The 26,777-nt window shown below is 40.2% G+C and overlaps 1 protein-coding gene across 1 annotated transcript in view; it reads left to right on the top strand.

Moving 5' to 3' along the window:
• The first annotated feature begins 6,927 nt into the window (after positions 1 to 6,927).
• RFX6 (regulatory factor X6) overlaps positions 6,928 to 26,777 on the top strand; it is a 36,632-nt gene continuing 16,782 nt past the window's right edge. The window contains exons 1-7 of the mRNA XM_087776222.1: positions 6,928 to 7,126; positions 7,432 to 7,588; positions 9,190 to 9,313; positions 10,866 to 10,927; positions 18,697 to 18,774; positions 21,904 to 21,931; positions 26,339 to 26,446. Of these exons, the coding sequence (XP_087632348.1) occupies positions 6,928 to 7,126; positions 7,432 to 7,588; positions 9,190 to 9,313; positions 10,866 to 10,927; positions 18,697 to 18,774; positions 21,904 to 21,931; positions 26,339 to 26,446 (756 nt within the window). The remainder of the gene's footprint in view (positions 7,127 to 7,431; positions 7,589 to 9,189; positions 9,314 to 10,865; positions 10,928 to 18,696; positions 18,775 to 21,903; positions 21,932 to 26,338; positions 26,447 to 26,777) is intronic.

Genomic DNA, 26,777 nt, shown 5'->3' with positions numbered 1-26,777 from the left:
AGTTTGCTCTTTGGAGAGAAAAACAGAAGCATCCACTTCTATACAAAACAGAATGGTTTTTCATTTAAAGATCATAAGAACAGGAAATAAGTAAAATACCCGAGTATAAAGAGACAGACAGACATGTCCAGCTTTATCAGCTGGAGACAGAGCAGGAAATACATTATTAAACATCACCATCTACTGGATGGCAGCATTTGTTCCTTACAAAGGCAACCTATGGAGAATGAACTTGTCAGACAAGCCTCTGCTTTCACAGATCTGACACTGCTCGTATAGTTATTGGCAGGCCAAGGTTTGTGGACCTTTTCAGCACCAGGTTGGGAAAAGATTTTCAGCATTATGAAAACAAACACAAAAAGTTCTGGGTGGTATAATACAGGCTGTGAAATTGTTAATAGACTACAATGGGAGCTTAAAAAAAGAATGTGGGGGTAGTCAGGCATGGGAGCAACAGCATCCTTTGGGTAATCTGTTTACTTGTGGTATGTTTGTGTAGACACACGCACACACATGTATAGCATGGGGCTGCACAGCTGTCCCCCTGGGTAGCACATGATGACTGCAGTTCTGTAGTTTTGAACATTATCTGCTCACTCTCTTGGCTGCACAGATAATATTCAACCATAGTTGTGTGATTTTACAGCATCGGGACTAGCAGCGGGGCTGACAGAGCTTGCTGAGGGCAGAAGGCACCAGTGCAGGTTGCATTCCCCTGCTGCAGCTGCTGGGCTGGCCCTGCTGGGCACTGAAGGGTGCTCCTTCCCTTCTCCACTGAGGACAGAAGTCCCTGGCCCCACAGTTAAGGATGGCCATTTCTTTGCCTGACGCCCCCCCTTTGCATCTCTCCCCACCTCCTTTTTGATTCAGAGAAGTCACAGCATTGTGTGGCAGCACAGGATGATACGCGTATCCTCCTCTGCCACCAGAACCAAATAAATTCTTTAGAGAAATTATTTCGAAAACATTGCTGAGGTATAAAGACCTTGGGAAGGGCTCAGGAAAAGCTGCAATAAATGTGCAAAGGCAACGAATTTTTTCTTCTAATGAGTAATGATCTAAAGCCATCATTACAATTAGTTTATAGAAAGGAATGATTGGATAACTATTGGAAACAATAAACCTAAGATTATGGAGGATGCTTCAATGCTTTGACCCTTTAATTCATAGACAGGTATTTCCCTAAAGAAATTTGTGTGATTAAAATACTTCTTCCTGGTTATATCCTTTCAGAAGGCATTGGCAGTGACAGGGCTAAATGCACAGGGCCTTTTAGCTTAGTGCACTGATTTTTTTTTTCGCAAGAGCGAAATACTCAGAAAAAGTAAACACTGAAATATGGCAAGGACCAAGAAAAAAAAAAAAGGGAAAGCTGTCTTGTTTGAGGTGTTGGTAGTTAAAACTGTTCTTTGTAATGAGGCACAGGAAATGAGAAATGGAGCTTTGGAAAGAGCTAAATTCATGCTGTGTCAAGGCAGAGAGAACGACAAAGACTGATGATAATGAGAAATTACTTTATTATTTCCTTGTGGAATACTGGTATGTACCATACTGTACTGTTATTAGACTGTCAATGTATTTGGAAAGAAATAGGTGTTAGAGTCTACCAAATAGTCCTGATATCAACACTGTATCAGAGCTTCTGGTAGTTCATCTGTCTGGGGAGGATATGAAGTGAAACAGTTTCCAACACTTACGTAAACATCATGAAATTACACAAGAAAAGATCAATAACAAATTGTATCTCTATCACTGCGTTTATCTTCCAAACCTTTTTCAGTTCAACACACAGAATCCCTCAAGTAAATTGTTGTTACTGGCAAGTCTCGCCGATATAAGTGAAGTTGAAAACATTTTGTTTCAATGTGCTGTGTTGGCAACAAGAAAAAGGAACATTGCAGCAAGATGACATGGTGCAATACCTGAGTGCCGATATAAAAGATATTTCACATGTAAATTATGAACAATAATTCTACTGTGCTGCAGAGCACATGTACCTGAGCATTTAGTCCTGGATGTATAACAGAATCTGTTGAATTTTGGTGGGGTTACACCATTACAAAGGTCACCTAAAACTAAGCAAAACTTCCTGGGCTCTCAGTACAGTCAAGGAAGAGAAACAGATTTGCAAGAGGATGATTTGTTTCAGTGGGTAATGTGCCTGGTATACATTATCCCTGGGAGACACCTTCTCTTCTCCACTGACTATAAAGGGAGACTGACGTGACCAGATTAGACTCAGAAAACTAACTTTGTCTCGAAGTTAAACAAGACATATCCCCTGCTGCCATGATATGAAATATCATGCTCTAAAATTACTGCTTCTTTGACTCCTAAGACACCTATGGAACATCTACCTGTAAACAGCTGAAGTACGGGGATATCCTCCCCATCTGCTGCATTATTAGTTAGATGCCCCTGTGTTGATTCACGCACAGCACAGAGAGAAACGCAGTCCCTGCTGCAGGAGGGTTGGTCCAAGAGTCTGTTCTTCCAAGCACATGGAAGCTACAGATGGACAACAGCTTAAAGCTGAGTTAGATCCTGAAGGTCTGTTTCTAGCACGGAATCCATTCCGAAAATTTTGGGTTTGCAGCTCAGAGATGTTTGCTAAAAAGGACTCAGGGCACTTTTCTAGCCATGATACTAGCCTTGAAATAGAGTACAAGAATGCTAAGCAATAATGAAAGCAGTATGTTTTGTTTATATGAAATATAACCTTTCCGTCAGGATGAATGCTTCTGAGATTACATCAAACAACAGCAAACTAGGAATTAACTCCTTGAAGTAAAAAGAGTGTGCTAGTTATTTTGTAAGAGACCTTTTCAGTTGCCTCAGATCAACACCTTCAACAGGCAGGTGTGAGAACTTCTCACATTTAAGGTCCGGTAAACAGAAGATGGAGTCATGATGATTTGCTCATGCTGGAATAGGTACCTCAGAATGCATTAGTGAGGCAGAGGCTCTAGGGAAGTCAGGCAAATAAACAAAAATAGTAGCAAAGGTGTCACTGAAGGCAGAGCTGAAGTCTGGCTCAACAGACTGGTAAATGGACTTGAAAATGGAAGCAACATCGTACAAAGAGAATGGTAGGAACGAGACAGAAGCAGGAATGGTCTGAAAGAAGGTAATGAGGGGTGAAATAAGTAAGATAGAAGATGAAGACCGAAGCTAGGGCAATTGTTTTAGTTCCAAGAGTGTGAAGGTATCATGATTTTTAAGGAAGTTATAAAGAAAATTGCGAAGTGGTGAAGAAAATCACTTCTGGCTGCAAACCTGTGGACAAGTCCCTGGGCTTTTCAGCTGGGTTTGGCAGTCCACGTTAGGAGTTCCACGGTGCCAGTAAAATGCCACAGATGTACCATGCAGGTACCAGAAATATGACAATTAAAACTACTCTGAGAACTCCCTGACAGCAAAGCGTGACATGGTGACTACTGAGTAGGTATACTCTGAGGAATGGAGAAGAAATCTTCCATGGTGATACAAAAGGGCAAAAATAAGTTCAAGCAAAGAGAAAAAAGAAGTTGAAAAGAGTTGGGAGGCAGGAGCAACACTGGAAGACACAAGGAGATGCAAGAAACTGGTACAGTCAATTTAATCATACTAATTTGGTTTTAGTAATGAAATGACAGAGTCAGAAAGGAGACGTGATAACAGTCCTCAAATACTGAAAAAGTGATGAAAATAGAACAAGAGTAATCATGTCCTTAGACAGAGAGAAAAAAGAAGCAATGGACACAAGCTGAAGGGAGATGGTTTGACACTAATAAACATTTTTCATTGACAGATCATCCGGGTATGATGTGACCCGCCATCACCAGAGATCTTTAAGAACAAGTGAGACAAACTATTTTGGGAATCATAGAGGTATAACGATACCTGTCTGTAATCCTGCCTTGTTTCCACTGGAAGGGATGGGATGGACAAGATGATCTCTATCAGCACTATAGTCCACAACTGTGCAAATGAGACTGAATGAGAGAATAGGCAAAAATTTCAAGCATGTCAGCAGGAATAAGTGACAGAGGATAAGATACTGAACTTGAAGGCTGTGTGTCCACATTGCCAAGCGCACTTACAGCACTAGTATCAATAGGAGGGACAGGCCCATAATGACAAGAGTCATAGGCTGGCTCAGCTGAGCAGCAGTCCCTGTGACTTTGTGAACAGACACAGCATCAACCTCCAACTATAGAAAAATATTCTCTATAAAGCAAAAGGATTTGGCTGTTTTATTGCTGCATGAGTGAACAGTTCATACACCACAGTTTCCCTTTGCTTGCTAGGATTAATCTTTCCATCCTATAAATAACTTTAATTGCCAATGATTTCATATAGAACGAAAACAATTTGATTTTATTAAAAGGCACTGTCTGTCCCCTGTCAGAGGAAAATATTTTGTATTTAATTTATTGTATGTTACTTATTAAAGAAAACCTTTACTTCTATTAATTATAGAGTAGGTATGTTTGCTCACATATTGGCACTGGCCGATGTACCTGTTCTCGTGCATGCTTTAAACATTATGTGTTTACTTAGGAGCACTGGCCTATCCACTTTTCTTTCTTTACTACTGCAAACATAAGCTTAGTTTTATACGAAGCTGGTAGCACCACACAACAATCTTTCACTGGCTTGAAAGAACAAGTAGGGGACAGTTTGTATGAGCCAGAAAAGGTTACTAGGTCCAAGGAGAACTTCTGTTTACTGAAAAAGCTCTTAAAAGCATCATCAGTTTTAGGCAAGGCTAATTAAATCAGTGCCTCAGAAGGGACAGGAAGGGACTACCAATGGTTGTTGCCTCAGGGTGGAAAATAGCTGGTCCCTGGACCGGACCCCTCACTCAATTAATCCCTGTGTTGATGCTGGCTAGAATTCATTAGTGTCACTGAGGATATTCTGACATCACAGCAAAGGAGAATCCTGCTCTTAAGCAACAAATAACTACATTTAGCTCCATATTACTAGAAAGACAATGGCACATTGGATTTTGCTCACAAAAGATTCAACGCAACAATTAGTAGCTGGGAGGTTTTATTATACCATAGAAATACTGATCCTTGTGGGCCAAATTCTGAAGTACTTGGGTCAGCCAAAAGTCACAGAGAAGTCAGGGTCAAATACGGTTTTACCGTAACCTCAAAACAAAGCCATTGAAACCAGAAGCTGAACTGTCTTAGCGAGTTATGCTAAGAACTGATGCACTGACAAAGTCATGTATGGACTTAGGCATATGGACAAAGTCATGTATAGCATCACGTATGAAGTAAGAAGGGGACATGGGAACAGTGAAGAAATGTTTGAACAGAGTAACCAGTAAGGAAGGAAATACATTTTACACAGTTAAGGGAAGAGGTGTAAGTTGAAACAGTGGGAAGTTCAGGCTAAATGCCATTTTTGACTCTGGGACTCTCTCACGGGTCTTCCTCATTTCTGAAGTCTGTCATTCATACTTACGATGAGGTTTTGAGCCCTTCGGCAGATATGGGCACACCTGGGGTTTTGTTAAGTACGGATGTGACAGCTGATAGCTGGTCTGATAATGCATCTGTGCAGGAGTGGAAGTGGTAATATTCTGCTGCTTTGTACTGCTGCTGAGATCAATGACTTGAGGTGCAACAGGAGATTGGAAGAGAGTAGAAGGAAGAACAGCTCTTCACAAGCTCTGTGTCTGTGACAGCCCAACACCACTCGATGGCTAGAAGAACGCCTCTAACATTCACCTGATACAGCGTTTCAGGGCTGCTTGCCACCACAAGCCACACTACAATTTCTCATCCCTTACCTGGGAGGAGCACAGTGCCCAAGATTTTGTTTTGACGAAGACATATTCATAGAATCAATCATAGAATCATAGAATCGTCAAGGTTGGAAAAGACCCTTAAGATCATCGAGTCCAACCGTCAACCTATCCCTGCCAAAACTGGATGTTGCAGTGATCAATCAGGCGGATTTTCCATCCTACTGACAACTTCGCTCTCTGGAAAAAGCAGGGACCATCTTTCTGTGCTTGTCCCCCGCCATCTCTCTCAGTCAGCACGCTGAAACGGAGCAAAGCAAAGACACCTCTGCCAGATCAATGGGATTTAGTTGTACAAAATCACGATGTTTTGTTCCAACGCCCACAACGTCACACTAGGAATAACGCGACCCTGGCAGTGGCAGAGGGTGCCCAGGCGGGCTCCGCGGCCTGCCAGCCCCGGCCGGCTCCCTCTTGGCCCCGCGGCTGCCAAGGGGCTGGGGCGAGGAGCAGCGCGCCCCTCGGCCGCCCTCGCCCTCGCCCGGAGGGGATGCGGGGAGCCCCCGCGGCCGCCCCTTTGCCTTCGCCGCGGCGGGCGAAGAGCTGCTCCCCGACACAAGCCAGAGCCACCGCCGGCGAGAGTTAATCATTAAGTCCCAGCAGATCCGCTGCGGGCCAGCTCCCCTGAACCTGCCGGGCCATCAGCCGTGCCCCGTCCCCTCCCGGCCAGGCGCGACCAGCCTGACTGAGCACGGCGGCGGGCGGGGAGGCAGGGACGGGGAGACCTCGCCCGACGGCGACCCCGGGACCCCATCCAAGGCGGAGCCCCCTCCGGGAGCCGCCGTGAGGAGGGAGTGGCGCCCGCCGGCCCGGCCGCCCCTGCCCGCAGGGGAGCCGTGCAGCCTCCCTGGAAGGCGCCGTAGGGCACGCACACCTCTCCCCCGCCGCCGCCGCCCCCGCACCGCCTCTCCTCCCCTCACGCTGCCGGCGCCGGCGCTTGGCTGACAGCCTCTCCCGCCCAGCCGCACCAACGGCCGGCGCGGCCCATGCCTCAGCCGGCGCCCCCCGCGCCCTAAGGCCGCCGCCGCGCCCGCCCCGTCCCGTCCCGTCCCGTCCCGTCCCCTCCCGCCGCCCATGGGCGCCGCCTGCGCCGCGGCGGGGCAGAGCAGGCGCCGGTGAGGAGCATGGCCAAGGGACCCGAGCAAGAGGACGCCTTCCTGCAGCTCCCGGCCGCGCAGGCGGTGCCCGCCGCCGCGCAGGAGGATTGCTACGCCGACCTGGTGGGGCGAGGCTTGCTGCCCTACGCCGAGGAGGGGCTGTGCGCCGCGGCGGGCGCCGAGAGGCGGCTGCCGGAGCCGGCGCTGCCCGCCGGCATCAAGTCCGGTAAGAGGAGGGGAGCCGGCGGCGCCGCCTGTTCAGCCGGCGGCCGGGGCAGGTGCGGGCGGTCGGGGGGAGGCGCGGCGCGGCAGGCGCCCCAGCCGCCGCTGTCGCCGGGGATCCGGCGGGGAGGCGAGGCGGGGCGGGTGCGGCGGCCGGGCCCGGGCCCGGCCCCTCGGGCAGCGGCGGGCAGGGCGGCCGGTTAAACGGGCGGCGGCGGGGCCGCGGTCGCCTCGGGAGGAGGCGGCGCGCTGTGCCCGGCCCTGACGATGCCCTCGGGTTTTTCTTCTTGTTCCCCCGCCGGCGCTCAGAAACGCGCTGCGCCGGCGAAGCCCTCTGCTCGGGAGAAGAGGATGCGGACACTCGCGACGGCGCGCTGAAAGCCGCGGACCAGAGCCCGTCTGCGAAGAAGAGCATCGCGCAGATCATGAAGGACAAGAAGAAGCAGACGCAGCTCACCCTGCAATGGTAGGGCTCCGGCGGCGAGAGGCGAGACCCCCCGGCCGCAGCCGCCTGGGGGCCGCCGGCGGGAGGCAGCCGCTGTGCCCGGCGGGCACCCAGGGGCACCGCTCTGCGAGCTCAGCCGGCAGGGAGGGTTACAGCTCACAGCCCTTTTAGAAATACTTGTCATCTGTGGCGTTGTGGGGTGGTTTTTCTTTTTTCTTTTCTTTTCTTTTTTTTTTTTTTTTTTCCCCCGGGATAAGCTTCGTCTACAAATAAGGACACTCACCCCCAAATTTCTGATTTTTCACATTAGCAGAGGTTTATCAGTTAACAGAAATCTCCGTCAGATTCTTGCAATATGTGGCTATCGATGAAATGCAGAAAATCGATGAAATCTATCAAAAAATGTGGAAGTGAAACGTTACTTAAGAATTACATTTGCGAATGGATGTTTTAATTATCCTTTAAGTCTCTGACTGTTAGATTTTCACTGCCTTATAATGTATTTTTTTACATTATATTCTACCATTCTTGGAAGCTGTAACTTTACTTTGTTTTATCTGGGCAAAAATTAACCAAATAAGAGGTCAAATTCTCCAGGCATCAATTGATAACTGTTTCTATTAAAGCACACTTGAAATTAGGGAGGAGCGCTGTTGAATTAAATGGGAACTTAGTTACCAAATGCAGATCTAGATTTTTTTCCTTCTAATTGGAAAAGGAGAGTAATCCAAATTTCCCAGTTTCTTGGTGTAGTTTACATTTGACTTCTGAGCATAAATTGTTAAGGATTTGAGTCTGGTGAGTCAGTGTGAAATTATTCAGTATGCAGCGTTTACTACGTGGTATTTTCTTACAGATTTGTGTAATTTGAGAAAAAAATTTCTTGCACATCACCCCAGGAGTAGCAAATAATGTAAATTGGTAAAGAAAAGAAACAGGACAACGGTGAGATACCCAGCTGTTACCAACAGTTCAGTTCAAGTGAAGGCAACCAGGTTTTTACTTCAGTTTTTGAAATTGTACTTTAATGACAATCAGTAGGCACTTGTATTCTGTAAACTGATTGGGAAGCTACGTAAAAATGCATCCCCTTCAGAAAAAGCCAGTACTTTGCTTTTCAGTATGGTTTGTTCAAGACAGAGTTTCAGGTCCAGCATGGAAATTAAAAAGCAAAAGTAGGAAGAAATGAGAAATTAGCCCAGGTGTTAAAGATGCAGTGGGACAGAAGTTGCAAGTTCAAGCCCCTGCTCTATTCAAAGGACAGACTTAAACCCAAGTCTTTCATAGTCTAGTTAGTGCTCTTATTTTCAGAGCAAGGCAGGCTCTTAGGTGATGATCATTTAATCATTTATAGAAAGAAAAAAAGTCCAGACATTGAAAAAAGACTCATTAAGAAAAGGGACCTGGCCCCGGGTTTTCTGTATTCTGCAGCTACCCTAAGCACCGAGTGGGGAGTCAGTCTCTAGTGCCTGTCTTGTTCTGTAGAAACTCATCTGTGTGCTCTCATGGAAATCTTCAGTAAAATTAAAAAAAGAGAGGGAAGTACCAAAAAACAGAAGGAAAATAAAATGGGGAGATAGGGCATGCGGCTTCTTACTCTGGCAGTTTCTTTCTCTGTACAGGCTGGAAGAAAACTACATTGTCTGTGAAGGAGTTTGTTTACCAAGATGCATCCTTTATGCACATTACTTAGACTTCTGCAGAAAAGAAAAGCTGGAACCTGCCTGTGCTGCAACTTTTGGGAAGGTAAAGAGTAAATGTCTTCATAATTTGTTAGCTTACTTCTTTGATAGAATGACAATTTAGTACACCTGTGTCAAAATGCCTCTTAAATACACGTTTTCTACTGCTAACATACATGGAATCAAACTAACTACACTGTTCCATATGAAGGGATTTTGTGACACCAACTGGTAGGAGAGTGAAGCTGAAATTCCCTTTGTTTTATTTTTATTTCATATAAAAAAGAAATCATTCTCTCCAGGAGCTTTTTTTTCTTCTTTTTTGATGATGACATTAATAGGGTTCTTTCCACAAAAACAGATCTGACATGGAAGACGCTTTTAATTACACTAAAGGCAGTGTAAAGTGAGATGTGACACAAGAAGCAATACAAGAAGGGGAATAAAAATTAATAACACAAAGAGCTCCTGAATGAAAAATTGTTGATTTATCCTCTTTTCTACCCTTCCTTACAATTAATCCTGAAATCATTTAATGAAAGGGAGATGTGAACTCTCCAAATTAAATCCTGAGTAGTTAGTGAAACAGGAAACCAAAAATGCTTCAAGGATCATCTTTTTTTAAACACTGCTGATCTAGTCATTGTTCATACATAGCAAAATGCATTAATTTAATTAAATAATAATAATGGATTTAAAATCCTGTTCATAAAATGTTCGCTTACTAATTTTTTCCTCTTGAATTGGATATACTGAGAAAGTGTATGTCTAATTTTCATTACACAGTTTCAGTATAAATGAGGAAGACAATAGCTTTCCATTTAAACATTGTCTCGACAGTGATCTATCTATTAGATGTATCTGTTAGATCTACCTCTATTACTGAATTACTTTTTTACTTAATAAACGTTTTGCCTTAAGCATCACACTTTACAGGAAGGGTAGGATGTTTTTAGGGCACTAATCTCAATCTCAGGAGTCCAGTGACAGAAAGTTTGGGTTGACTTGGATTAAATCACATAACGTGAATTCTTTTTGTGCAGCATAGAGCTAACAGAAACTTTCATAGGGTTTCAGTGAGCATAAATAAGTTTAAGACTGTCCAGCACTTTCATAGCAGAGGACACAGAAATACCTGCAAGGCAAATATTTGCTTACTTTAACCTTCAGATCACAATTTCCAAATCAAAAATCAGTTTATTTTTAGCTGTTTTGACTTTGAAAACAACATAGCCAGAGGACAGATCTTCCCCTGGTTCTCTTTAGATCTCTGAAGCAAAAGATACAGTTGTACTTTAGGGACCTGAATGAAACAGGGTCCTGGTGAAGAAAAGTAGATTTTAAGTTGTAGAGGTGAAAACGGAAAGGAAGAATAGGTGGGAAAGGCGGGAACGAGTTTATGGGTGGGAAGACTGGAGGTACACAGAGAGATGGACAAGGACGGAAGGACCCCTACAGCATAAAACATGCTTAATTGCTTATGTTGTGACATAAGTGTCACAAACATTTATTCATGGGCTACGTTAGACCATATATTTACACTAGGATTTTTCTGTGAACAGATTGCTGAGAAAGTATACCAGTGTTAGAAATTAATACAGTTATTTTCTCTTTAGACCATTCGCCAGAAATTCCCTCTCCTTACCACAAGGCGGCTTGGAACAAGAGGCCATTCAAAGTAAGGCACAATTATCTGTGTATCCGCTTACAGAATACATTCTAGGAATGACATGTATTTCCATGTCTCCATAATATATACTAATTGACAGGGGGGTTTATTCAGATGACAAGCTGCAAGTGATAACTTTCATGCACGTGATGAAACTGATACAGAGTTTGAAAACATTACCGCAGGCATAATTTCTAAAAATAAACTGCTTAAGCTTATAAAACTTGTCATTATATTTATAGAGCCATACATTTGTTGCAAATATATGTCAAAATGTTATCTATAAAAAACATTATATAATACATATATCTTTGTTACAGCTGTTAATTTTTCTATAAATAACGTGCAATTTAACTATGATTTTATTTGCCTTTTGCAAATCTAACAACTTTCATTGTGTTCTCTACATAACAATATGGATTCATTTAAAGAAACTACAAAAAAGCATTGTCTTAAATTGAGAAGAAGGTATACATCTGCTCTTTGTTGTGAGTAGTTTATAAAAACCCTGAAAAGTATACAACCTATAGTGCAGTCATTTCATAAATAATATATCCAATTAATTTGTGTATTTGATCTGTAGAATATTAGGCTGTGGGAATAGATCCCAGATAATTATATACCAACTGTGGTGAAACTTTTATTAATTCTGGTTCTGGCATTATGCTTCTGGCCATGATAAAGCTATTGTAAAGCTGTGGTGAACGGTGGTAACACCATATTCCCTTACATCCACCCTCCCTCCTATGTCCTGATATCAAGACTGCTGAGGAAGGACTGATGAATTGTACCCAATCTGATTTTGTTTTTTAATAGGGGAATGCTACTTCTTAAGGAAATGAAAAACTGTGTGGTGTATTGATGTAAGGAATGTAGAGAAGTCAAAATAATCCTGTAGGGTATTGCTAGTGTCGAGCTATGAGTTAGGTAATTCTAGGAAAATTCTATCCCTGTTAGGGGAGTCACAAATAAAACACTTCTCTGTATTGCCTGAAACCAAGACTGGCTCTGAGCTTTTCTGAATGTTGTGCTTTAAACTGTTATTTCAGTATTGATCAATATCTGGTTTTAAATATATTTAAACCTAAATAGCGTGCCTATACCATTCTACATAAAATAGGACTAGTTAAATAATTTTGTTCTTTTAAAATAACTTTCCAAAAACTTAATGGTTTTCAATCCCAAATCAAATTTAGACCAGATCCTTATCTGTATATTTCTATTGATTTCAAAACAGGTTTTCCTGAAAATAAGACATTGCTACGAGGAGCAAATTAGGATAGATATTGTGTCGAGCTTTCTGTGTATACACAGAAATTAAACTATTATTATTAATGCCTATTTTTAGGAGATGCATGCCTTTGAATATGTGAGTAGCCCCAGGACTTTTCTCATGCTTAAAATTACAAATGTGTTTATGTACTTACTGAATAAGATTCATGGAACTATCCTTGACTTATAGAAGAAAGCACAGAGAGTTGATGGCTTACTGAAACAAAACTAAACCCCAGAAAATTATCAAAGAAACATAGAAAACCAGAATACTGGTAGTAATAGAAGAAACTCAAACATTCTGTTTGTTTGGGAAAAATCTTTATTTTGAACGACTCAGCCTTGAAAGACAAAGTTACTCTTGTCTGTCAGTAGTTTATAAGCAAAACTCAAAATGAAAGGAGACTGAAAAGGAAAAAAACAACAAGATTGTGTTTTTCCTAAGTGCTTTGCAATACATTAGGAATGTCTGAAAGATGCATTGTTTACTTTTATAATTTGGGGGGTTGTTTCATGTTGTTATGCTTGGTTTTCTTCCTGCCTTAGAAACAGAAGAAATAGCCAGTTGATTCCACCTTAGTTTTGCTGAAGAATGCCCACGAGATGTCATTGGTGAATTTTAGGTTTTGTTGCAGTATAAATGAAGGTGGGGAAGAATTTCAATTCCAAATTTTTACAAAGACATTCTATTTCTTGAGTATGTCTCAAGTATTTATTTTAAATAATCATTAATAAAAATAAACTCTAAAGGAGATAAAGCCTGCATAGAATATTTTTCCTTTTTTAACAGGGAACAGTTCTTGCGTAGGTTCTGTCACAGTCTTACAGATTTGTAATCCATTGATTTTTTTTCAGGACAGAGTACACAATCTGTATTGTATAGAGGAAAACTGGAACTGAAAATTTCTCTTTTTGTAGATGACCTATACACGCTGAATAGAGGGGTTTTGAGTTACTATTAGAAAGGTTATTTATAGGAGAAAAGAGGGATTTCATATATTGTCTGCTGTGGTGAAGTTCAGCTATGGTTACAGGTATAAGCTAATGTAGACTTCGCTTTGCGGATGGACATTTGCTGCTGGTGTTGTGTTTAAGTTTTTAGGAGATCCGGCATTCACAATCTGTGCAGGAATATTTGACAACCTAGTAATTCATCAATGCCTTGGTTAAGTAAGTCTTAGTCAGGTTCATAACCTAACATATTTGGAGAATCACTTTCAAGTTATAATGAATGAGAGAATACAATTGGAAAAGTCTTCCAAATGCTCATTATATATTTGATCTGACACATCTATAAACATTGATAAACATTGATAAACAATATCCAATCAGGATTCAAACTTCCAAAATGTATCATGTATCTGCGTAATTTAAAGCGCAGTAAGTCAACGTCTATTAAGTAAAGGGGTATGTTTCAAATCTAATTTCTGACATGGGAATCTAGCTACAAAATTAATTGTCTTGGGACGTGTGTCACTATATGCCCCTTTTCTCTAAGACATTTAACAGCATTAGCACAGAAATACCTCATGCGCGGCATTTTTTCAGCAGATCCCATATCTCTACTGACCTTGGTGGTATTATGTGCCATATTTTATTTTGGATTAACTGTTCTTGAACAATTTCCTCAAAGGGATGAGGCATCAGCAGGTTTTGTTTGAACATCTGGCATTTTTTTCCTCTTTTTTTTTTTCATCGGAGTTTTCCTCAGAGACTTTTCCTCTGGAATTGTAATTTCCACTAAGGTACATTTACATTGTTCTTCCTGTGCAAAAAAGGGCCTCACAAAAGGCACAAGTGACAATATCTCCAGTTCAGAGACTGAATACAGCAGCAAGTAGTCATAGAGAAGTGGCAGTATAAAATAAAAATCTCCGATTATTATTTACCTATCTCTGGTGTTGTGGACCATATTCCCCTCATAATCACAGTCTCACTGAGAAGCAAATGCATTTCTGCTTTTACCAGGTAGCAGTTAGTCACATAAGTATAATTTACAGAAGTGTTTCCATTAAGTTAATAAGGAAATTAAGGGACTATTCATCAGTTTCCGTAAATGATTAGTTACCTTCTGCTTTTATGTCAGCATGGACTCTAAATGTTGTAAGCTGTTTGTGTGTGGAACAAAGCTGGGTTACTGGGACTGGTAAGAGACACTTCTTACTAGCAATTAAATCCTATTTTTTAAGCATGGTAGTGTAGTGACATTGTTTTATTTCTGTTGTTGCTATCATTATTCCAATATGATGTTAGTAGGAGCAGTAGTAGTACTAACTATTACTGACAGTGATGTTTTGTCTTGTGGTATTGCCTAGGAGCTCTGATCATTGTCCAGGGCTCTACTGAGCCAGGTGCTGCAAAAGCATGAAAGCGAAAAGACAATTCCTCTCCAATGGGAGCATTGTTCTTCTATTGCAAAGAAAGGCTAACTCCCTAGGAATACAGTTCCTTGATGCACACTGCATGCATACACAGTAATGTATCAACGGAGCCTGGCTGTGGTCAGAAGAAAGCAAAGAAAATCAGTTCCCTTTTCCATCATCTTCCAGGTGACAGTTGTTTTTCTCCCACACCAAAACAAGGCCAAGCTCTTTCTAGCATTCTCATCAGAATGACTTGGATTTGAGAAAGGACTGCTGCTCTAAGGTGTGGGATACAAGTACTACTTTAAGGTGTGAGATACACAAATGTTAGTTCCTCCTCTGATTCTAAGCAGCATTTGTCATCTCCTGTTCTGGGCAAAGGAGAGACTTAAAAATGGGTCTAATAAATCCTAGAACTTAAAGTCAGAGTCTCTCTGTGTTTACATCCAACAACCCATTTGTACAAAAGTGTCAATGCTAAAACACTGATTTAAACATTTGGCCAAGAAAGTATGACACATCGGACACAATTTTGTTAACAAAGTTCATTCAGCTCTCAGGCCTATGCTAATCACTCCAGATTGCTGAATGTAGGGGAAGTTTTCTATATTCCTGCTGAGTGGAAGAAGACCCAGCACAATAAATACTGCAAACTGCTCTCCTAAATTAATATTTCATAAGCAACGGTTGTCTGTGCAGCAGGTTCTGAATCCGCCTTCTTGCACAGGTAATGTTGAACATACTGTGGTCACTGCTAGAATTTGGTTATAATCTTCACAGTACATGAATTACCTGGAGCAGCTATTCGGGAAAGCGTACATACTGCTCAGTCCATACACACAGAAGACTGAGCTCAAGTTACAATTTAATTTCTTTGTAGACTTTGATCAATGATGAATCTTAGCTTTTATCCATCATGTCTGAAAACTATTATCTTATTTATTAGGAGTGATTTAGTGGGTTAATAAAACTGATATGGCAGCTGGCTCTGTGATAACAAGTTATTGCAAGTCCCTGAACAGCTTAAGCCTATCATTTCCTTATCAGCTATCATTTGTGTCAGTGTATGCTAAAATCAGGGCTACTAGTTGCGTAGGAACATATGTTACAACAAACCACTGAAATTAAAAGAGGAAAGCAGTTCAGCTTGCTTTTTAAAAGTTGTGTTACAAAAATTGAGAATAAGTTCCTTATGATGACTGTTTAATTTTATTAATTATACAGTAGAAACATAAATAGTAAAATACATTTATACTGTATATATGCATAGAAATATGCGTGTAAAGAGACAGAAAGAAGGTACTTGAAGTTGTAGATCAAAGATGTTATCAGCGTGTCTGGAATGGGTATACTACTCTCAACAGAGAGTCCAAAATAAGCTATTCAGCTAATTGCTTTGACTTGTTAGAGAATAAAAATCTTTATACCTTATCACTCTATGAAGTATGCCAGACAGAGCTTGAAAAGTACAGATTATAATTTTTTTTAATTGCTTCTGTGTCATGACTGGAAAGCTGTATTTTTAGTACCAAAAATTCAACTACACAAAACGCTGAAGGAAATCAGAATGATAGCTGCTATGCCTTTAAGACACACTGAATAGGTACTGAAACTATCTATTCTCTACGTAACAAAATATCACAATGGTAAATTCTGATATCTTAGGGAAGTCCAAAGCAAGAACAAGTACATTGCCTACCACTGGAAACCTGAGAATCCAAATCATACAATAGTTCCTGTTTCTAGCCCAGATATGTTAATATTGAATTAGTTGTTGAATAATCTAGGTATTGAATCCTAACGTTGTAAAGAAGTAATGCTTTTCCTTGCCTCTGGTCCACTCCAACTTTAGCAGGAGGGAATTCCAAATTTGTGGTGAAAGTGTGAACTTTTATTTTTAGAATTTAAAAAATGGCCTGTGATTGAAACTGGGAAATTGAGGGTGTTGGAATGAGATGTAGGCAACTTGCTTACATGGCCAATGACAAATGTGCAGATAACATTGTTAAAGAAGTGGTCACAGCTCTATTTTGTTTTTCATCCTGTTCAATGCACAACCTTTGCAATGTCAAGACTAAGTAAATGCTGTTATTTGAAAGAATCCATACATGTGTATTTTCAATACCTCTTACGTCATATCTAAAATTACTTCATTTTCCTGAAAGAATAAAAAATGTTCATGCCTTTAGCATTTGTGTCAGAACTCTGTCAAATACTAGGAATTTCCAGATCCAGGTCTTTGTCCCAAATGTGTCTGTTTAAAGCAAAAGCAGTGGTTGAAAACATTCAGGACTTTAATTCACAACATAGGTGACGCAGTACTGTGTGTGAAACAGAGGACAACTGTCTAGCATTATGACAGTTAATGAAAGGTCCCATTGGCATCCTAAACCACCTTGATGTGTCACTTTGCTTTGATCAGCCAACTCTGACTTTGATGGATAAAAAGGGAACTGTTATGAGCAGATGGTCCTATGTCTGAGCTTCTGAGTATTAACAGGTATTTAAAAATGATCAGTTCACCACATCACCATCCCTCAGAAAAATGCACTTACGGGGCAAGAAAACTAACAGTGAAGAAATAGGTGAGAAACTTTTGTCCTTCATATGGGCCACCAGGCACTACTGCGATCTAGTGGTGTAATGTAGGCTCATCAGTTTCAGGCAAACAGTAAAATCTATGATGTTTAACAGCAGCCACTTTCTGTCACATTTCTTGGCTGTAAAATGCTGAATGCACACCACAGTCTGTCCAGAAACACAATGACTATTTCAGCTGAGATTTTTAAAGCTACCTAGGCCAAGGAAATATATCATCCTAATGAACATTTTCTTAAATATCATTTGTATCTAATGCTTTCAGTCAGCTTTGTAAATATAAAGAATTTTAGGGTTTTGTTCTTTTCTGTGATTGTCCCATACAAGAACCAACAGTAAGATTGTGGTTTTTTTAATGGACATCATCAGGAACAGCAGAGATGAGCTGAAAACTTTTGTTTATGTGTTTTATGAACTATTTACTGGGGGCTTTGTGTCTTAAGAGTGCATTTCTTCAAGCTTTTGAGAAGTTTCAGTGAAATTAGCGCAATGCGTTGCGAAGCGTTACCTCTGTGTTAGGCTTGCTTTACATGCAATGCACTTGAACTACAAGCGTTACTTTGAAGCAGTTCAGTTAAACCAGCTGCCATGGTGCTTTCAAGCTAGCTTTAGAAAAAAACAAATGATCCTGATTATACTGTCCATAACATTCTTAGACAAATTTGGTTTAACACAATCAGTTTTTAAATCTATTGAGTGGAATTTATAAGACAGGGCCTATCACCTTTGACAGATGAACTCAAGCAAACTTTGCTATGACCAGTAAAGAAAGAGCTGCCCCCAGCTTGCTCTCCTGCCCTTCTCCTGAAGGTCACTTCTTTTGTAGCAAAATCAGTGGAAAGTAATAAGTACCTACTGCATAGCCAGTTTTCTTAGCACCAATCCACCCTCTTCAGTGTCTTTGGTTAAGGTGTTGGGCTCAGCACTGCAGAGGCTGAGCAACAGGCACATTTCCTTCTTCCAGCTCTCTTTGGGAGCAATGTTTTCCAGGAGAGCAGCAAGGGAGACAAATGTGGATGAGAACTCCTTAAGCAGCTAAATAATTCCGCAGAGTCGGTCACCCTACAACTTGAGAGTAGGATGAATGAATGACGTGTTAGCATTTTTAGTCATAGGAGGCTGAACACTGATTTACAGGGTACACTCTTGAGTTACTTTCAACTGAAAAGTGCTCTGTGGGACTGTCTAAATATAACAGTTTTAAACCTGATAAACCTGGTAGATCAAACCCAGCACCCTTTCAACAAACAAAGTAAAATAAGTGCACATTAGGGAAAAGAGATGTAACATGTTTCTAGGAGATTTGCTGTTCCAGCTACATTCTTGTAAGAGACTGAGTGTTTTAAACTTAAAGAAGATCCCAGCCTTGAATTTTGGATCAAATCATGACAATATTGTTTTCTATCAGACCAGATTTTGTTCCATGTCAATGAAAGGAATTGGTAGACACTGTTAAGAAAAGTTTTCGGAAAGCATTGAAAATCAGTTTGACAGTTTGCTTTACATGACACATCACTTATAAACACACCTCTTTTTTTTCCACAGGTATCACTATTATGGAATTGGCATTAAAGAAAGTAGTGCATATTACCACTCTGTGTATTCTGGAAAAGGCTTAACCAGGTACAATAACATAACTTCTGAGACTTAGTCAGTGAAGGTCTAGCTTTAACCTTCTCTTGGGAAGGTATTTGTAGGACAGTAATTGTTGTTGATACCAGAACTAGTATTGCTCCATATCTCAGTGTCTGGCATTCCCAGATTTAGGTAGCAGTTTGCTCCCTGAAGACATCAATTTTGTTTTAACAAGATCTTTTGCTAATATCATCCAGTATGGCCCCACCTCAGTCAGTGTAGAGCTGCATCAACTTATACCAGCAGAGGATTTGTTCAAGTTAGCGTAAGGCAGCAAAACACCATTTCCAGAACACTCGTCTGATTTTGTTTGCTTGTGTGTCACCCTCTGAGTTCTTTCCCCAGGACAGCTTCTCATTATGAAACGTCTGGAGAATGGTGTGAAGCTGGCACCTGTGGGCAGGAGGGAGGGGTCAGTGTAGATTAATATTTACAGGTCCTTTGACTGGCTAATATCAGTTTAAACCTAACCCAGGAAGCTCTAATTATATTTATTTAAGGGACAGCTAGCAGGATCAATACGTTACGATAGCTGCCTGTTGGTTTGCCAAAGATTAATAGTTCGTAAAACAAATGTCTCTGTTCACATATGGCTTGAATGACGGCTTTCATTGTCTACGGCAGTATACCTGTGTAAGTGGGGACTCTGAGAAAGGAAAGGAATAAATGAGTTTATAATCACACATAGAAAATGCAACTGCTGGCAGATTTAGATTATATTGAAAGAGACTTTTTCCAAACAATAGGACAAGTGTAAAAATTGAGGGTAATGTTGCCAATGATGCTTAAAAGGAGAGATCTCTCCACTGCAGGACTTAAGGCATAATAGACTGGAATATGCCATTTCCTTGTCCAGAAATGGCATTTATCCAGAGCTGTGGAGGTGTTGCTGGTACACAGCAAGATGAGGTTCTTTCATAATACAGAATTATCTTGAACAAATTGTTCATTTAATTGACTAAAAGACAGTTATTTTCATTTAAGGGAATATAATCACTCTTAGTCCTCAGCTTTATGTCAGCCAGTGCCCTTTTCATGTAAAGCTCTGTCTTTGCACAATCTAGCAGCAATGAATGCAAAGAAAGTGGAGGTTCTGCAAAATTCCCCCACAGCTAGATGTCCAACGGTATACGCTCACATAAAGATGGCATAGATACCCTCTAAGATTTTCAGGAGTACTCACTAGATTCACTAGTTAGGAACCTTTTCTTTGTGTTAGGACTTGTGCTCTCATGTATGAGATGTTGAATTTTCAGGGTCCAGCAGTCAGATTGCCTCCCTAGCTGATTTAGAACAGAAGCTCAAATGCTCATTTTGCACAGTCTGGGCCATCATTGTGGTTGGATTTGTCTGTGTGAAGAGAATGACACGGTAGCCTGGGGTTAAGAACAAGCTTCTGGGTAAGGAAAGAGTCAGGCAGTGTAGGGATTCAAAAGTGAGAGTGAATCTCCCTGTTGCTGGCTGCTGCATGTAATGATCCATCATAAAATCTGTCCTTTGTCTGATGTCTGTTCTTGTAGGTGAGCCATAAAAATGGTTCCTGGATCAAGCTTGGGGCAGAAATAGGCAGGGAAAATATATGGGTTGATAATGGTATCAGATCACACCATGCCCATGCACAAATATAGGCATATGGAGGCCTTTACCACAAGGCTTGCATGTTAGATGGCAGCTTGTCAAAAGATTAGCAGGGGCAATGGGCCTCAGTTTAATTGCCTAAATGTAGGCCTCTACTGCTGTTTCGAATTCAATTGGCGTTCATGTATTAATATTTAGGTAATTGAGCTGAGTACAGTAGTCCTTAAATGCAGGGTTGCAGATGCCAGAATCCTTAAATTCCACTGTAAATTTGACCTCCTGGTTCCTTTAAATATCAAGCCTTGCACTGTGAAAGGAGCATACCTAACACCAAATATCATTAGTATCCACAGCACTGTGTGAAGGGTAGCTTTATCTAGCAATTAAGGCTCTGGAGGAGCAATTCTAGCAGATGCTGCCTCATGTTTTTGCTGTACGTTCTGTGTACATTTTGCTGCACATGTGGAAATCCACAGTCCGTAACAAATACATCCAGCTATGAAGCTAATTATCTCCATGTTGTAATCAGCTGAGTGATGCCTTCTTTCATACTCATCTATTAACAAGCAAGGGAACTCTGTAGGTAACATATGCTGCATAATCATGTGATGGGGACGGTCAGGCGCCTGTGCCTGGCCTGGGCAGGAGGAATTCCACAACCGCTCAGCCTCTGGTTTTCTGTCCTGCCAGCAGAGCATCTCAACAATATGAAATCACAATATTGCTGCTAATAATTATACGACTTCATGTTGCCCCACAGTATCTTATCAGTTGGCAGCTAGCAGAACAGGAAATAACAAGAATCAAACAACATTTATCATTATACTGATCCATTAGAATCTCTGTCATTACACGTTCTCCAGCTTAGTAGTTATAATTTAAAACGTGTGCTTTCTAATTTCTGCACTGAAGAGTTGCCTGATGATAGTCTAATAATGTCATTGGCAATCTCTCAACTGGACTCTCAATACGACATTCACTATACTGCAACACATTTTTGACAGTTAATGAATCTTTGATCTCAGAAATGCATTTCACCTGCATCAAAATAATACTGTGGTGAAAAAGAATGGAAAATCACCATGATTTCTTCATTTTCCTGGGAAGTGTAAATTCTAGATGCATTTTTTCTACTTTGAATTTACTCAGCTGTATCAAAAACTTTATGTATTTCCTGGTAATGATCTTGTGGACGTGCACCCATGCTGCTCTTTTGATATTTGTGAAGTTGCAAAGATCCAAAGAAAAAACTGAAACTGGGTTTTGTACTTTACTGTTTGGTCAGTGATCTGAATCTTCATGTGTTAGAAGACATCAGTAAGTTTCCCGATATCCTCAGGCACTTGCAAATCAATGGAAGAAGTTCAGAAAAAAGCATGATTTTTGTTATAATTACATTTGGAAAAATGTGATAGTTTTTCTAATTGATCTATTTCATATATCTATTTTATGTGTGTATATATATATATATATATATATATACAAGCTCTAAAAATGTTCTGCTTATGAAAAAATAATCAAATGTGTTTATTTTCAAAGGTTCTCTGGAAGCAAATTAAAGAATGAGGTAAGTGCTGTAGTCTGTTTCCTTTCACTTCTGCTGTAATCCAAATATGTGACCTGTGGTTTTCTTCATTTCTTTGAAAATTACAGCAATATTTTTCATCAAAGATTATACTGCATGACCTTTTTTCATGAAGCTGAGTATTTGCTTCTCTAAATATTCAAAGGAAAATAAGATTGGGAGGCACCTTCTGGGGTTCCTGTTCCAATCCAGTTCCCCATAACTACAGAGGTTCATAATAGACCCTCTTAAGCAAAGGATCAAGCTCGAGCTTAATTTTTTCCGTCCGTTACTTTTTTTTTCAGAGTCTCATTTGTCTGACTGGAAGCCAAAAGATGTTTTTTTTAATAAACTGAATTTTATACCTCCTGGTCAGGATTGTCTTTCTCTATTTTTTGCTCTCTGTGAGATTTTCCTGTGATATGTCTTTTCGCTGCTTTTGCTTGGTAGATGGAACAAGCAGCAGCTTTTAGTCACTTCTGATCAGCCCTATAGTCTTTCATTGTACTTGTTCTGATTTGAATATCTTTATAGAAAAAAAATCATAAAGTCTTGTAAATGGCATATCTCCGATTTCTATTGGAAATATCCCTTCTGATGAACCCTAGAACTGCATTTGGTTTTTGTTTGGTTGGTTTTTCCCCACAAGTAGCCTACATTTTCACTAATGTTTACTATGGTATAGTCACTGGCATTCTGGTCGTATTTATACTAGAAAATTATGGATTATTGTACATTAAGGGTTAAGAATTGCTCCCAGGATTGTTCTTTGACACTGAGTTCAACTGGCGTGGAATAGCCTGCATCCATATTATTAAACTCCTGAACTTACAAAACACCATAGGCACATCTCAGCCACATTGCCACAGAGAAAAGTCCCTAGCATGCAGTAACTGTTGAAACATGACTAGGAATTGTTTGGGAGACTGCTAATTGGCATGGGCCAAAAGAATGCCAGGGGCCATTCTGAATAATACTGTTCCAGTATTGCCTGGGAATGTTTCCTGACACCATTTAATTTACCAGACTAAATATACCCTCTGTGACCAACTGACACACAGCAAGTCTTTCTCCTTTTTCATTTCCAGATAAGCAACTCCTAGCTGATAGCAGAAATTCTTATTGGTCCCTGAGAGTGTAGCTTTTCATCCCCTTTATTGCCATTATCTCAAAGCCATCTAGATCTTTCTACATGACCTCTTGGTCTTCCTCTTTATTGATGATTTCATTAGCTCATGTCAGCCAATTTAATCTGTGAAATGTTCAATGAGATCAGCCCCAACTCTGATCTTTGAGAATCTTCACTTCAATCCCTTTTCAACCCAGTAGTTTCCCTGTCAACACAATTTGTTAGCATTTCAGCTGGAGTCAGTTTCTTAAACATTTTACATTCTTGTACTAATTCCCATTGTCACCAGCATAACTAATTATTTCCCATGGTGACACCACGTCAAGTATTTTAGTGAGGTTCAGATAGATTAGATATGCTGCATTTTTCCCTGTTTAGAGAATCAGCTATCTTATCAAAAAAAGATAGTACTATGCCATGGGATATCCCCAACATATTCAAGGATTCATGGGCACTACTACAGCATTCATTCTTTCAGAGTTTCGGGATGGAAAATTTCTGGTTTCCTTGGCATAAATGAATGCACATTTACTTCCATCTCTGATGCAGCATTCCTAGTCTGTTTGAGAACTGACAGTCCCATAAACCTGTCTTGTTTCTGCCCCAAAGTTCAATCCCTTCATCCTTCCAGAAAAAGAATCACAGAGAAGTCAGTGGCAATAAGCGAGAAAAGGCACATCTATGAGTTTTTGATTGCCTAGCTCTGTGTTGTCTGAAATTATTAAGGCACATCTTAAAAGAAAAAAAAACAGCTTTCATGGTCAAAACTGAATTTTAACAATCTCAGCGTACTGAAAATTTGGCATCATACCTTCCATTAAAGTGAAGAGGCGATATATCCTTATTCATTTGCTTGAAAGTGCGTGCGATTAGGTATTCCAGAAAGGTTTACAATGATTGCATAAGGTGTAATTCTCAGTAGGAACATAAAGACATTGAAAAGATGTTAAAGCACTGATTGTCTAAATATACTGAGTAAATGGTATTTGAATGAACACTTATTGAGTGCCAGGGACACTGTTTACTTCTGGTATGTTTTATCACATTTTCTAGTATTCTCTCTGTAGGGGGAGATATCAGCAAATTCTTTTATCTAAACCAGTTAGTGCACCATTAGAGTCTGCATGGTTAATTAGGCAGATAATATTACTGTCATTATCTTAATGTTAAATGGCCATTAGAAACAGATGGCATTAAATTGAAAGGGCAAGTGGCAGTGGGTTAAAATATTAAGCCTAGAACTGAGGCACAGTCATATAAGTCCATTAGCAAGGTAAAAAACATTGCAGATTATCTTCTCTTAAACCTCCCACCACCATCACGGCCTTCTTTTAAATGAACTAATACCTTTTAATCAGAGCTTTTAATATATTTAATGGGTAATTGCATAATAAAACCATTGAGATTACTCCTGTTATTAAAAAAAAACAAGTCTCCTGATACTGATAGGCAATTATAAAACTGCAAAAGTATTGGCACGAAGAAGTACTAATGTTTCTGAATTTCTACAATTTCTTTGACTTATAGCTTCATATGTATTTGAATAGTAGATAGCACAGGCAAAGTGTGTTTACGTAATGTATGCTTTCGTTTCTTGCTGTCAGTTTTGGCGGACATATCACGCTGTAAAAATAGGGATGGATATATATATATGGTGAATAAGTCAGTTACAGCTATAGCTTCTGAATTCAGTATTTGAGAGAATTTCACTTGACACTGGCCTCCAATTCATGAGTCAACATGTATAGGAAAATACTCTCTTTTGCACACTTTTACACTATATGTTACACTATATATCTACTACTCCCACTTTAGTGAAATCTGACTGTATGCAAAGGGGTAGGAAAAGGCCACTTCAAGTACCATTCAAATGCCTTGTGCACGGTCATAAATTCCATCCATTAGTACAAAGGAAATCTGCACAGGAGTAGTGGATTTATGGCAGGAACGTGCAGGCGGCCTGCTCAAGGCTCCGTACACTGCCTTGACATAAGGACTGGGCAGGCTAAAATGGAAGAAAGGGTTTCAGCCAAGTAGTCTTCTCTAGGTTTGAATGCAGTCCTATGAAAACAAGTACAATTCAGTCAGTAAGGACAGAATCATAATACAGATTTTATTGCTTCTCTTGAGGATGAGGGTTTCATCTTAATTGTATCATTTGAGGGCTTAATAAGTGTAATGTGGTGTGCATTATAAATATAAGCATAGTAACACTATATCACTACAGAATGTTACTGCTCAGCTTTACTGAGAAGTAGACTAAACCAGATTTTGTGAGAGTATTAGGTTAGGAGTCTAAACAAGGGTTGATTTACCATATATTGCTTCATGGTCAGTATCCACACATACAAGGCTGCTTGTTGTTTCATCCTTCAATCCCATCTCTCCAAAGGCTAGCATCTAATAATTATTCAGGATCTTTTCTCAGTCTGTAACTAGTACAAGATGTGTCTACGATATTTCAGATGTCACAAGCTAAAGAGGCTTAAGAGGTGAGCTCTGAGAACTGAAAGAAACTCTCAGATCAGCAGAATTTAGCATAATCCAGGAGGAATTTATCTTGTCTCCAGGTCACCATTGACCATGTCTCGACAAAGTAACTGAAGAACACTAAACGGCTAGGAATATTGTTCTTATTATGTTCTTATTATGAGATATGAAACTGGGGCTTCATGTCAAGTCTGCCACAATCACAGAGACCTATATAATAAATTCAGAAGTGTCCATAGACCCTACCTACCATCACATCCATAACACCATAAAATATTATCAAACTTTATGATAAACTAAAATAGTGGTTACATAGTAAAACAGCAGAAATCACTGTTGCTGTGCTCTCAGAGCAGGAAGAGAGCAGGGGAGAATAACATCTCCAGTACCCTAGATCCTTGCACTAGAAAGATACATATTAAATAAAACTTAGGGTCTCCCTGAGGATATCACAGTCCATACTGTAGAGGAGAGTAGTATTCTACTTTACTTTTTAAACATAGATTATATCCAAAGCTTGTAGAATTCCATGAAGTAATGTGTCTCAAAGGCTGCATCACTCTGAAAATTGTATTGGGTGGAGTTTAGATCTAGGCACTTATTTAATTACTTTTCTGAGCTGGAATCCAGATCTGGATAAGCATCAATATTTTGGAAGGCTTATTTGAATGTAAGTATTCTGGAATGTTGAGAGACTCATGAGATAATATGCAAGTTTAGCATGAATTGTTGGTTTCAGTTGAATCTATATTAGCTATTTCAATGTTCCTGGTTTTTTCCTTCAATTTCAGGGTGGTTTCACTCGTAAATATTCTCTGAGTTCCAAAACTGGAACTCTCCTCCCAGAGTTTCCAAGTGCTCAACACCTTTTGCTTCAAGGGTGCATTTCTAAAGACAAGGTAAAATGTGAGCTACTTCTTTTCCGACTTACAGATCAAAAATTGCCACAGAATGTTTCTTCATATCTTAGCCTTTGAGGTATTGACATGAAAGAGCCAGAAATGTCCATAATCAAACAGAGGTGACTGATTTATAGAGGGGGCAAACCTTTACTAACACCGATTAACTGGCTTTCCACTGGAAAGGTGGTTGAATTATTTACCTATTAACTGACCTAGTATTTTACAAACTGATGGTATGTAAGACGGGGAGAGCAAAACAAACAAATAACTGAGAGTTGTATTCATTCCAAATGCCTTTGGATTTAAGGTGAATTTTGTTCTGATTGAA

This window comes from Nipponia nippon, unplaced genomic scaffold (genome assembly GCF_047370975.1).
Source record: "Nipponia nippon isolate SJK-2023a ecotype South Korea unplaced genomic scaffold, ASM4737097v1 scaffold_4, whole genome shotgun sequence".
Classification (NCBI taxonomy): domain Eukaryota; kingdom Metazoa; phylum Chordata; class Aves; order Pelecaniformes; family Threskiornithidae; genus Nipponia; species Nipponia nippon.
The sequence above is the reverse complement of the archived record's forward strand: the minus strand, read 5'-3'. Positions and strand labels throughout refer to the sequence as shown.